The sequence below is a fragment of the Dromaius novaehollandiae genome, chromosome 4, assembly GCF_036370855.1.
Source record: "Dromaius novaehollandiae isolate bDroNov1 chromosome 4, bDroNov1.hap1, whole genome shotgun sequence".
NCBI classification, from domain to species: domain Eukaryota; kingdom Metazoa; phylum Chordata; class Aves; order Casuariiformes; family Dromaiidae; genus Dromaius; species Dromaius novaehollandiae.
The window spans coordinates 79124016-79137966 of record NC_088101.1 but is presented as its reverse complement, the minus strand read 5'-3'; the positions used below and the strand labels follow the sequence as shown (position 1 = coordinate 79137966).

The window sequence follows — 13951 nt, the reverse complement described above, 5'->3', positions numbered from 1 at the left end:
TAATGAGTAGCTCTAGCTGCTTTGGTGTGACTATGAGACACCTCAAAAAAAAATCTCAGAAAGAAAAAACAGTTGCTATAGAAGGGACCCTGGCAAGTATTCTTTCTGGTATGGTACTTACTAAACATAAAAGCATGTTAAAAGCATCATCCTGTGAAGATAAAGTGAAAAGTACATCCTAATTTCCGATGGCAAAAATTTTGCAACATGGGTGTCCTAAGAATAGCCAATTTGGACACTTGCCTACTTAAATTCTCTTCACAACTGCATTTGTTACAATACTGTTTTCTTTGCAGCTCCTAACTATTCTGGGGCACCTCAGTGCAAGTGTCCTTGTACATAAAAATAAAGTTATTCCAAAGTATAAATCGCTATTTGGGAAAGCACTTTGAATCCTTCCTGTGAAAGATTCTAGGTAACTGCTTATACAAATGAAAAGTTAAGCTTTCATGTGCTGCCAAATGGCATGTCACAGTAATTAAATCGAAATACCAGAAATGAAAATAACAGTTCAAAGAAGGAAACAAAAAAAAAAAAAAAAAAGAAAAAAAAATCATTCCTTAGTCTCATCAGGGCATAGTAGAACATTATTTTCTATGTAAATGTTAAGTACATCAAGTCCTTATTAGTGATATTACTGAACCCAAACCTACACAACCTAATAATTAAATACTATCTTCCAGTCACCTAACACCCTCAGTCAAATTAGTTACTACGTAGATATCCAGAAAAGCGCTTTCCCCAATCCCTCTACCTTTTTTAAGCCTTGAAAAGAAAATATAAGCTAAGTGATGTCAAGTACAGTCTGAAATCTTAATATCATCTATATAGCCTGATTTACTATGCCTGCCTGCTCTACTTGCCAACTCAAATCTTTCAGTCAACAGCTACTTGGTAAAGGAAAACAAAAAAAAATTGGGAGACAAGATGGTCTCTTGAGTCCATTAACCTCCAGGGTATCCCTGTAGCAGAGAAACTAAAACTCAGAGAAACAAAGGTCAAAGACCTAGTTGTTCCACTTCACCAGCTCCCTCACTATATGAGCCAAAAATGGAACTTTAAAAATACAGAAGGTATTTTCTTCTTTATTTAAAGCTGAATTTTAGCAGAGCCAGACGTTTGTAGAGAAAAAAGAAAAAAAATCTTAATGTTAGCAGTTGTTTCTTTGAAAGTGTGAATTAAAACTGTTCTTGTGTACAAAGCAAGACAGATTAAATTCTGCAATTCTGAAGGATGCATCTTAAGCCTATAATCAGCAACTCCCATAACATTAAATACTTCATTGCAGAAGCAGCTATAAAAAATAGGAAAAAAAAAGGGGGAATCATTTAAGCTTCTTTTTGCTTTGAGATTTATTATCTAGTAGCCTGAATGAGACCAATAAAGTTGGTCTATATGGCACAAGTGAGAAAGCCATAGCTGTAAAAAACACTCCCACACATAATGAAGGCAGGGCTTGAAACTTCTTTTAGTCATCACAGGAACTGGAGACTTCCTCTAGTGAATGTGAAGTGATATGTCATAAACTTCTGTGGAAATTAACCCTCCCCCCCCCCCCCCCCCAAATTTTAATTCTTACTAGATCTTTCAGTTGAAAATGAAACATTCCAAACATGAATCATGGCAATGGCATGCTCCCAGAGTCTGCAGACAGAGCAGTGCCAGTGCTTCAGCTACTAACTGTTACAATCAGCCTTTTGATTTTTTTTCTGCAAATGAAAAGGAATAGACACAGATGGTTGCACAGCAGCTTCAAAGTATATGCAGCTTTGCAAGCAGATACTGACTGGCACAACCTGCCAACAGCCAATAAAGTTATCTGAGGTAACTTACTCAGCGCCATCAGCATGATCTTAGTACCCCACACCTTAAATCTCTATTCTCAGCACTCACAAGCAGGAAAAGCTCAGGATAGCTAAGAGGAGATGTAAAGTCCAGGTCTGAAATCCCAAGATTTATGGGCCTTTCTCTTAGTGCAAGGCAAATGCCTCCCTTTGGTTAAAACTCTGAGCCATACATATACGTTCTTGCTTTCAAAAAAGCACCTAGAAGTGGAAAGTGATGACATTCTCCTTGGAAGCAGATATTTGTGATCTAGTCTCTGCTCCAGTAACTGCCTGTGAATAGAAGACTTTCTTGCCAAACGCAGAACCTGCATACTAGCAAAACTCCAAATTACACCATGTTCTAGTCAGTACCCCAAAGGATTTAAGCAGTAAAGAAATTGTATGGTTAAAAAAAAAAAAAAAAAAGCTATTTTTATATGCAGAATTAAGTTTGACAAAAGAAGCAAGCAGTTCAAATTTTACATCTCCCCCAATGCAAGTGATTTTTAATCAGTTAACTAGAAAAGAACTTACATTTCTCTCACTTCTTATGCCTAATATTTATAAAAACAGGGAAACAACTATATATACTTATTCTTTTTGATGTCAGAATCAACTCATTAACAAAATAAGAGAATGAGAAGAGAAAGAGCAGAAATACACCGTTTCTAGATTTAAAAAGAAACTACCAGTAAGAATACCAAACCTAAAGACAGTACAACTTCAGCACGCTGAGGTATTATTCATAAAAAATGAAATCTATCCAAAGCAAAATATTACATCCTGTCCCTTTAAATCCAACAGAATAAAGATAACTGATAGTTACCATGGACCAAATAAAATATCATCAGCTGTATTTTTTCCTGTAGGAACAGAAAACGTTTCCTGAATTTTTACCTTTTGAAAGAATGTTGAAAAGTCTTTTGTAACATTTCCTTTGGCTGCTTTATTTTTTAAGGCCATCTCCTCAATCGTGTCTTGAAGAAACTTAGCCAACTCAAGCTTTACTCTCAACTGTTTCTTCAGTCTTTCCTCCTGTTAAAGAAAATACTTGGTTTAAAAAGTCTTTTCCAGAAATACATGCACTAATACTGCTTTTTCTGCCGTCAGACAAGTTATTGGGACTACTTCTGAACTTCTGCTCCTACACACAGATGGTAAGGTGACATTCACTCTTACGGATTACCAAATCACGCTGAAGGACAAGATGATCAGCTCACAAAGCTCCATGCAGCATAAGGTGCAAAGCTAACAAAGAGAAGTACAACATGAGTGGCCTCACCTGCTAATACTAACATGCATCCTCTGAATTAGTAAAAACAAAACAAACAGAACAAAAAGAAAACAAACCACAAACAGTTGGTTAATTTCTAACACCAAAGTCTTGTATCCAGCACAAAGAAATTCTATTTTAAATCCTTATCCTAATAAAGTGGAACTTATCACAGAATTAATGCTTTCTTAGATGCAAGTACATAATCGTGATTTGATTATATCTGTGACTGACTGGGAGCTCAACACGTATGCATCGTATTGAGCACTGCACTGCATATAATACACTGCATATAAAACTATTTTGTGCTCTGAAAGTGAGAATTTTTTCAAAATTTTAAACAATACTGAGAAAAATGAACTAAAAGGGGACAGTTTAAACAGAACGATGTATACAAACTCTTTAAAAGATTCAGTATACATACAAAAAACTCACATTAAGAATAAGGACTACAAATGTTAAAAACAGTCCGCCCATCTCATTGCAAACTGGGAAAAGGAGGTTTCATAGCTTTCCTTTCTGTTTCATAAGAGTTACAGAAACTGGACATAAGGAAAGCAAAAGAGACAGGAGAAGCTTGCAGCCTTGAGAGCTAAAGTACTTACACATATAAAAAAGGAAACCAGAGTGGCACTGGTTCATTATTACATGCTGACAGCAAGATCATCAAAACAGCATAAATGAAAGGGAAAAACATTCCCCAAATACAGAAGAAAAGTATTTTTTGACAGTCCAGAGGATATATAAGACATCCTAAGTAATAACATGAAATCAGTGTTGAATATGATGAAAGCATTGCTTAGGTCAAACACCAGAATTTGAAAAAATATTTAGCAAAGTGGTACGATCTATACTGTGATCACCTTGACTGACCACCATAAAAATCTGTTTCAGCCTTAAATAAATGCATTTCAAGTTTTGATGTTCCTATGCAAATTTTGAGCACTATTTTCCATTTCATTTTCATTTCTCAAATAAAAGCTTTTTCCTGTATTGATTTACTAAAACAAGAGAGTTCTCTACCCTACATGTGACAAAATAAGAAATAAAAATGCTATTCTGGGAGCATCGCAACAGTTTCCTTCAAAATCCTGACTGTCCAACCCTACTTAAATGCGTAGCTACAAAAATGCTTATGTGCATTTTTTCCATTCTGAATCTATTGATACTTTGTATAAGCTTTAACTTTGGCTTAAAAAAAAATCATCCAGTAATAGTATGCTATCAATTTATAGGGCAACATAAATCTTTGTGAATTATTAAAATAACAATCTCAGCTAGAGTATAGGACAGTTTACAGACACTAGGTTATCTGTATCTGTACAAAATAATCTGTAAATTAAAATATCACCTGGACTAGCAGGATAAATGAGGTCAGTAAAAATAAAACCCAACTATTACAACTTTTTTTCTAAACAGGTATAACTTGATAACCAAAAAATCACTTGTACTCTACCATCAAGAACTAAATAATGACTCTTGTTAATGAGATTCTGCAAACACATACAGCAGGCCTAAAACACATTCAAGTAATACTTTAAATATCGTGTTTGAATTTTTCCAAAACATCTGACTGCATTATAAATTCAGACTTGCTTACCTTTTTAGATTTTGTCTCAAATGTAGAGGGAAGCATATTAGGGAACAACTTAAGAGCTACTGGAAGCAGAAACTCCATAAATGGGACAACAAGAAAAACTAGGAAAGGGACCAAGCGGAAGAGATCAGCACATATTCGAAGGAACTGAAAGAAAAAAATATAATCAGATTTATTGATAAGCAAAATTTTAGACATTAATTTAAAAAATACTTCATGTGAACATTCAAATTCCAATTTAAGCGCGCACACACACACACACACACTACAAAGAAAATTTAAAGTAACAGGAACAAAAAGGATGTGACAAAGTCAGTTTTTCATATCTTTTTCTTAAAGTTGCCGTACTCTACAGAGTGCCAGAGTTTCACCAGTTTTCAACACTATAGAAAGTATTTCAAAAGCCTCACTGTGTCTCAATAGGATTATTGAGCAAGTATCTCATTTAAACCTCTTAAAAGCACCTGAAAACAGGAGGTGGTCATTTGTTGTTGTTAAAGCTGCTTAACTTCTTTTATTCATCTTTATTTGTGCTCCACCACTTCTTACATGCATGAGCTACTATGGACTAAGTAATCAAGAATAAAATGAAAGGTCCCTCTCCCTCTGCCTTATAACAATTGCAATGTACATTTAAATCCAGGGTAATGAGCCCAGCTTGGTGGGTTTTTGTTTTGGGTTTTTTTTTCCCTTTTAAACCACAGCTTTTCTAGAGCAGTAATCCTCTGAAGCAGGCAGATGCAATTCTTACTGAATCTTGAACTGCATGAAATCAAGTCTTTCTAATTTCTATACACTCACAGATGTATGTATTAGGCTGTACAGTCTATAATCAAATGTTTCAATGCTAGCTGCAAGCTTAATAACTTGGTTTATATTAAGGAGTGGGGATTTTCCTCCACTCTACCTCATTTTACTAAGTAAATAACGAGGTATTAGGAATAATGTCAGCTTCTAAATCAGAGGCTGAAGGCCAGATGTACACTGCAGTCGGTATTGCCACAGCACTGTCAATCAAGAGCATGACCTGATAAACACAGATATGACTGGCAAGAACTGGCTACATAAATGCGATTACCCAAGTAAAAGCATGCTTCCCCTGCCATCCCCTCCCCACATAGCTCATGCCAAGCCAGGGGAACAAGAGCAAAAGCCAGTATAAATCACATATCCTCTAGAACTGTTTTGCGAGAATAGGAAACCAGTAAAACTTTAACCATAGAGTTTTCTTAGCATAAAGCCAACCAAAATCATAAATGCAGTCTAGGGAAAGCACAAACTCCACAGTTCTAAAGTTAGATATTTTTCTTTGTATATATAAAATCCAGTTTCACAGAAAGGAAGTTTTGGTCCACTGTTTACAGACTCAAAGATGTTCTCATTCATCTAACAATAGAAGATAAATGACTATGAGGGAGTTCAAAAGGATGCAAGAACTACCTGGAAGAACATTTTAATGTCAACGCACAAAGAAGTACAGGTACATTTCCTCCTCCAATTCAAAATGTATATAGAGTGTAATACAATGTTCCTATCTCTATCCTATATCTATTTTTAGACAGAGTGCAAAAGTACTCATATGAGCTGAAATTCAGTTCTAAGGCAGCAGTTTTACAACCGGATTAAGCTAACCTAGTGCTAACCTAAGATAACGTATAGAGAGTCATGAATGTGCACCAGTAGTCACACCACATCAAGGTACACTACTGATCCAGCTAAAACAAACCCATAAAAGCATACACAAACACACAAAAAAGGATTAGTGCCAGCCCAAAGGAGGGACGGAGAACCTGCATTCAGACACTTAGCAGGTCTGGCCTTTTTCACAGAGGCAATGTCCTGGATCAGCTTATAGGAATCATGGAACTGCCCCAACGCTAACCCACAAACCCAGCTTTGTGCAGCAACCTAAGACAATTTGTGTGCAATCATGCACCATTATTTGGAAGCACAGCATGAAAAACTTGTGACTACTCCGTATCTCCAACTACAGTTCATGTACCATAATATCCTACTTTTCCCTCCTCCTCAAAGCAGGGAGTTTGTGGCAAGCGTGTGAGTGCTATAACGTCAGCAGTATTTGCCATCTCCTTTCAATGCCCCAAACTATCCTGCTACAGCAAGCAGCAGTTGAGCAATTGGTCTTTGACAGCAAGTATAATATTTTGCACGTTTTATTTCTTCCCGACTTACCTCCTAAGTGCAGATCTGTGACCCTTCTGAATCCAAACCAACCAGCAATTGTACAAGCAGAATTTGGGAACAGATTTTTGGTTTACAAAAGTAGTAGCTCACTTGCCCTAGCCATGCTACTCTTGCTTGTAATGTGGTTAGATTACTGGGATATCTTTTCATTATTGCCTCCAAAGAGGAAGGAAAGGGCAGGCACAAATAACTCACTTGTTGGTCTGTGTAAAGATAAGACTTTTCCCAGAGATTGTCAGATCATATAAAGTTTAAAACACTTAAAGCAGTATGCATTTCCAATTATTTTTTTTAAGAAGTTCGGGAGTAAGTCTTACTAAATTGTGTCTAATCTGGCACAAAAATTTTAAGATTTCTCTAAGACAGTCCACTTATTACAGTTTAAGGCTGAACTGATTAAAGAAAAAAAAAGAACTGTACTGAAACAGACTTAAAATAAGGTTTAAAATAACCATGTATAAAGGGTTTTGTTCAGTTTTGATTTGGTCTGCTTTTAAATGACTTTGGGTTCTAAGTCTGTCATGACTCCATTAAAGAGATATGACACACTCCACCTCCATATAAAGAAAACACATAACTTGGAGTTAGCTTGAGAAAGTGACAGGATAGTAGTTGTTAGAACTATTTTTCTTCCCAAAATTTCTACACTGGACTGCACATACACAAATGTAACTACTATGGAAGAGCCATGCTTCATCAGCGTAAACACTAATTTATACCCGCGCAAGAAATTCCCTTTTTATTTAAAATGAGGTAATTGACATTAGAATCATACATCTCCAAACAAAAATAAACTCCTGGAAGGCCACATGCCAGGCCACTAAGCCACTATGAGACAGACAATTCTATTAGCATCAGATGACAGTACTAAAAACCAAGCAAATGAATAAATCCATCTATTGATTGAATAGTGCATGCCTGTCCAAAGATAATGCAAGATATTACATGTACAGGTTCGTGCGTTCTAGAACACAATACTGATCTTTCAGCAGAAATATATAATTTCTCAGTGGTATGGTTCAGTGAACACAAGACGGGCATGCAAACCAATGGTTCCATTCCTGCCCAGTGAGGAGTTTCTGACTTTGTTTTAAAAGGTGAATTAATTTTTTTTACCTGGTTTTCCCAGTTTTTCAAAGCTGTAAATAAGCTGGCACAAGCCTGAACTGCTACTTCAAGCAGTGCTGCCCTCCTCTTCTCTTACCCCTTTCCTCAGTTGCTCTTTCCTGGCACTACCTAACACCCTTTCTCACATCACCACAGATTTATATCTTTGCTGGACATCTTTTCACTGGATCAACTGCCAAAAACTTGTATACCAGCATAAAAAAGAGGGCCAAAATAAGTAGCATGAGGACACCGAGACCAAATACCATCAACCACTGCTGTTGTAGAAAAATACAATCACAGACGAAAACTGCTACATGAAAAATAACATACAATTTGCTCGTTAATCTTGCAAAGATAGTAAAAAAGTTGTGCTTGAATGTTTGCTGAGATGTGATGTTCTTAAACTACCCATAAAAATGTTCAATTATGTACCTACTTTTATCAAGAAATTATTAAAACAGTGAGCAAACACTCATATTTTTGAACATTTTACATAATTTTTTTAAAAGATACACCTGTGAACCTAGCACACTGCCTATACAATGTACAATCTGCAGAGACTGTACCCTGATTACGAGCAGCATTATTCACTCTTGCTGCCAGAACACATACACTTTTCCCTAACATTTTTTTCGAGCAATAACTGGAACGCTATTTAAAGTGGGGGAAAAAAAAAAAAAGAGGGGGGGAGAAAGAAAGAGAGAGGCAGAGACACACTTGAAAATTTCCTCTGTGTAAACTACTTAAAACATCTTGTCTCTGAAAACTGTAAAATGAGAACTATTAAATCAGCACATTTAAGTTAACACAAATGAACTGGTGAAGTTGAATACCAATGCATTCTTTCATAAACTGTTTTGGGTTTTGGTTTGTTTTTTTGTTAAACTATGCCAATTTTAAAACATCTAACTTACTATTTTTGCAAACTTTCCGTATAAGACTTGGTCTGTCAAGTGTTTTTAATATATACATGTATCTTTTAATTCTAGTTGAATAAGCATATTTACCTCACCCAGGAAGTGAAAGTACTACTGAAAAATTTTGAAAGCATTTCTATCCTAGTAAGAAAGCACTCTTATTTTGCCCTCCGTTTCATCTCCATTCCCTCTTCCCTCTTCTTTAAAAGTATCAGTAGCATACCTACGTGATTTCAGAGAATGTAAACTACATGCCATAAGGAGAAACAAAAGCACAAAACTAAGAATTTTCTCAACTTTTCTTTTTTGGACTAAAGTTATTTATAAAAATATTTTAACAATTGAAATAGTAATAATATCTGAATATCAATCACACAGTTCAGTCTGCAGCTTTCCTTCTGTTAAAAAAAAAAAAATTTAACATAAATCCAACCCTTACTAGAAGTGATTTGCCTCTATTTTTCCAGCTAAAGTGAAAAAATGGAGAGGGTAACCATGTAGACACATGAAGCAGGATGGCAACTTGAGAATAAATTACAATCGCTGACCACTCCCCAACCCAGAAGAATTCGCTGCTTTTCTATGAAGCGAACAACAAATCTATATCAACTTTTTAAAAATGATTGTTTAGTTATAAGCAAGGAAAATATATGTCATCATGTATCATTTACAAACAGAACAGTCACATAATTAAAGAAAATACTCTGTTATGTTAACGACAGGTTCCTAGATTAACAATGGAAAACGAGTTAAAAATGGTTTGGAGTCCAACCCAAAACTTTTAATGTCCACATGATGGGGGGAAAGACAAATGGCAATTTTAATTCTAGGAACAAAAAACAGAGAGAATCAATTCAAATTAAATAAAATGGAAAAATCACTGAGGATACTAAGTTAAATTGATATTTACTCAGTACCTGTCTACGTTCTCGACGAGACAGAGTATGCCCATGAAGTATTCGCCACAGCATCCTTGCAGCTATTTTTGTATCAATCCACAATAATCGAAAACCATGATAGTAATGCTTCAGCTCATCCACAATCCTCTGTCCGAGAGATTTTTTAACAACTTCTACTTCTGTTGGACTATATATAGGACCTCCTTCTTCCAACTTCTTGTTTTTGTCCTTCAAGGACTTCAGCGATTTTTCAATCATGGAGTCATCTTGAAGGGGATGAGAAGAATGCCACCATCTAACTGGAAGATACTGGGGACCTAAAACACCCACGGTCGCAAGCGGCGTCCATGAGCCAGAGGAGCTCATAATAGAAAAGTACATTCGTTCAGACCCTTTAGTCCAACAACAGTAGTGATCTTTTCTGGAGTATGCATAAACAGGAGGCACACTAGTGCAATATTTAAAGTGTACAGTCCTTTAAAAGAAAAAAAAAGCATTCAAAAATTAGCAATAGATGCTACATCATTTCAGAAACATCTAGCACATATTGAAGAAAAAAAACCTACGAAGCTCAAGACCAAGAAGCCTATTCCTGAAAAGAGTGATTAGCTTTATTTCATGACAAAAATAACCTGTTTGGTATTTTCCTTTAAACTACCTGTAAGAGGCAGCTTGTTCTACTTTAATTAAATAAAGAATAGCAACCAGAAGGGCTTTCCACTTAGAAAGCTAAATATAAAAATAAATCTGTAAATCCATAAGTAACAAATTCCTTTCTATTAATTCTCCTATTTGGACAAGACACTTAAAGAAAGCACAGGTTATAAACCTAGGATAGGTGCTGGGTAAGGGGGAAGAGAATTAGTGTCAGAGAAATCCCCTTTCATTATAGCTCCTCCTCTATTATCTCCCCGTTTCTGGTTTTCCTCTTTCAACAGGAAACTTATGCTAAAACTTCCGTCATGGTACCGAGCTGATGTATATAGGACCAACAGGCTTCTACCTTATTCTGCCCTTTTTCTTTTAATTAAATGTAAACTGAAGCTCGAATGAAAGTATTACTCAAAAACCCAAACAGTAATTATCCATACATTAGAACCACTCGTTATATGCAAGAAGGTCTGTACCTTACACATTTTCAAAAGGTTATGGCAGACTTAAATAGTAAATACAGTATTAAATGATTTCCATGATGTGGTCAAACTTAAACACCAGTGCGGGACAGAAACAACTAGGGTCTTTGTTCACCAAGCCCTTGTACTAGCAAAACAAACTAAACACTTGAAGCCAGAAAGTGTATTTTTCTTCAGTGAGTAAAAAATAGGTAGAAGTAGCTCTGTAGATCTGAAGAATACTGTAAGGAAAAAAAAAAAAGCTTATTGCACACATGTAAGTATTACCCTCACTCACTCAACTTTTATTTCATAATACTTCATAAACTTAATTTTTCCCTTTTATCCAATTAATCTTTAGTTTTATTCAAAAATGATTCTAGGGGTTTTATCCATTTAATGTCATTCAAACAGAGCTTCTTACAAACAAAAATATTGACTAGATTATTCCTTTTTAAAGAAACACATTATTCATTATTTTCTAGCTTATAATAAAACTAAGTATCTGTCCATCCAATGGTCAGACGACTGCTTAAACATACATAGCTACAAAACCATTTTCCTAATTAGCTAGAAGTTCTACCAAACTACATTCTTGAACTGATCCTAACTAGTGAGAATTACAATTAAAGAAAATAAAATACACATTCAAAACCAGATTAAAACACCTGTATAGATCGTTCCACTCTGCCTCTATATAAAGGAACTTTCCAACAGCAGAGCTCCAGATCCACTGATAAATTTCTGGAAACAGAGAGGAAAGGAGCTCAGCAGCACAGGCTCAGAATCTGCAATAAAATATATTTGCAAGAAATGCCTCTCTTTGAACACACTGAAACTTTTACTAGCAAGATGTAGTACATAAAATTCCTATCCCAAGCCTCTTTGGGAGTTGTGAAGGCAGGGTTCTTCTTCCCCAGTCTCTTCAAAACTATACAAAGGTGAACCTTACTGGGCCTGTCTGCAGATGGGATAAAAAACAGGCAACATTTAGACTTTGCTATGTACTTTTTCAAGCCAAAAGACTATTTCTATCGTAGTATCCAAAGAGCCAATCAGGCACAGAGAGATGCCCATGCAATAGAACTACTCCACATCAAAAGTATGTTCAAATATTTTGTGTCAGAGTGAGTATCTCATAACTAATTACAGATGAGTTATTCATTTAAATTACACTATCTTCTTCACCAGTTGCTTTTGGGCACAAAAATGTTAAGCACTACTTTTTCTCCTTATCTTTTGTTTTAAAATAACATGCCAAAGAAAGTTTAAGAGCACAGTTCAGTAACAGAGGAGACAGAACAGTAGTAATTCTTATACAGAGAGATAGAAAGGTGGAGCTTACTCTTTAAAAACGGAAAAATGGAAAAAAAAAAACCCCACGCTGCTGTCCTCAGTATCCTTAGAGCCCCTTGCTTTCGGATCTGGGTTAAGTGGTGACACTAGTTTGTTATAGTTAAAGCAGCAACATCATGTTAACAGCAGCTTTTGACTAAAGAACTTCTCATAAAGATAATAAAGATTTCTGTCCCAATATTTTCTTGTATTACATACATTTAAAACACTGACTTTCTATTTTTCCAAGCGAGAGGCCCAATATAATAATCTACTTTAAAAAAAGTAAAACATGATTTGAAAATGCTTTATATATCAGAATTAGCTTAACTATACGTATATAAGTCTCATAGAACTGACGTGACAGAAAAAGAAAGGAATTACTTTTGTTCTGAATCAAACAGAAGCTTAGGAAATCTGAGAACTGTTTCCTGAGCAGTTAGACTGTAAACAGTCTAGAGAATACAAATTTTAATACCCTGAGGAAGGGTGTTAGGATATTGGTATCCACACATATGCCTTTTGAGCCCAAAGTCAGAAACCAAGCAGATGAGCAGAGTAATACTCAGACTTCCTTTCCTCTGTCAATAACATAAGCTGAAGCCAACATTTTCATGTTTTGTCTGGAAGACCAAAAACTACATTCTATTATAGTATACTAAAGGACTGTTTAGTATTCTTTTGAATTTAGAAAAAAGTTCATATTTACTTACATATTGTTTGCCAATCTCAGGGATGTACAGCTAAGACAAGTCCGATCTCCCAAGTTACCTAGGAGGAAAAAAAAAAAAACATTAGCATTCACACTGAAATCCAGGCAAACAATTATCCTTATAGGGAATTATACACAAATAACTGATTTTAAAAGGCTGATACTTTCTTAGAAATGTCTGTTACTGAAAACACAAAAAAGAAGCTGCTTAACAGCAAATGGAGTTCCTGAAGATGCAGTCTTTGTATGTGCGTGTACACCTGGATGATTGCACATCTTAATCATTCAACACTGGAATTTTTTCTGCTTTGGTAATAACCATGTACCAACTACTCAAGCCCAAACACCTCATCCTATTCCAATACAAGTCAAAGCAATGCCACGTTCTCATTTCTCCTAATCTGTAATTCTCTGTCTCACAGGATACAAAGGGGAAGGAGGATGGGAAGCAATTCGGTAACATGGCCAACATTTCCAAGAATTCCACTTACTACCAAAGGTGCAGTCACACTTTGTGAATCTGCAAGGGACTGCTTGAACTTGCTCAACTGCCTGAAGAGCAGTTGCTGAATCTCTCAGACAAGTGACTATCTCACAAAAACTGCACTGAAAGAAATATAATTTCTGAACGGTTCCATGACAACACAGTATTAGATGATCCAAATGCAGCACCAGCCAAGTGTCTAGGATGGAGATGTTCCTTAGCAGGACGACAGATAAAGTTTGAGTAGAAATCTGAATACATGTCACTGGAGAAGTGGAACCACAATGCCATTCTAAAGCATTGCTGTCCACTTGGATTATCACCAAGTAAAAATAGCCATATCCCTGGATCTCTCTGCAAAGGATACAAATTGTCTTAAAGAGCAAGGGACTGATCGAACAAATAAAAACATCTGGCTTTCTCGGCAAGCAGGATGTGCCACCAAATGAATTCTAACCAAAACAAAACTCAGACTCAGTTA

At 35.8% G+C, this 13951-nt stretch overlaps 1 protein-coding gene across 5 annotated transcripts in view; it reads right to left on the bottom strand.

Annotated features, from left to right (window-relative positions):
* The window catches only part of LETM1 (leucine zipper and EF-hand containing transmembrane protein 1), a 35229-nt gene that overhangs the window by 17989 nt on the left and 3289 nt on the right, over positions 1–13951 (bottom strand). For 4 of the 5 annotated variants that reach the window (XM_064511540.1, XM_064511539.1, XM_026112667.2 and 1 more), the window contains exons 2-5: positions 12988–13045; positions 9846–10302; positions 4700–4843; positions 2724–2861 (exon numbers count right to left, since the gene is read on the bottom strand). In XM_064511540.1, the coding sequence (XP_064367610.1) occupies positions 2724–2861; positions 4700–4843; positions 9846–10302; positions 12988–12989 (741 nt within the window). In that variant the 5' untranslated portion in view covers positions 12990–13045. Of the gene's footprint in view, positions 1–2723; positions 2862–4699; positions 4844–9845; positions 10303–10954; positions 11162–12987; positions 13046–13951 lie in introns of those variants that run through there. The other variant, XM_064511541.1, reaches the window with a different exon arrangement.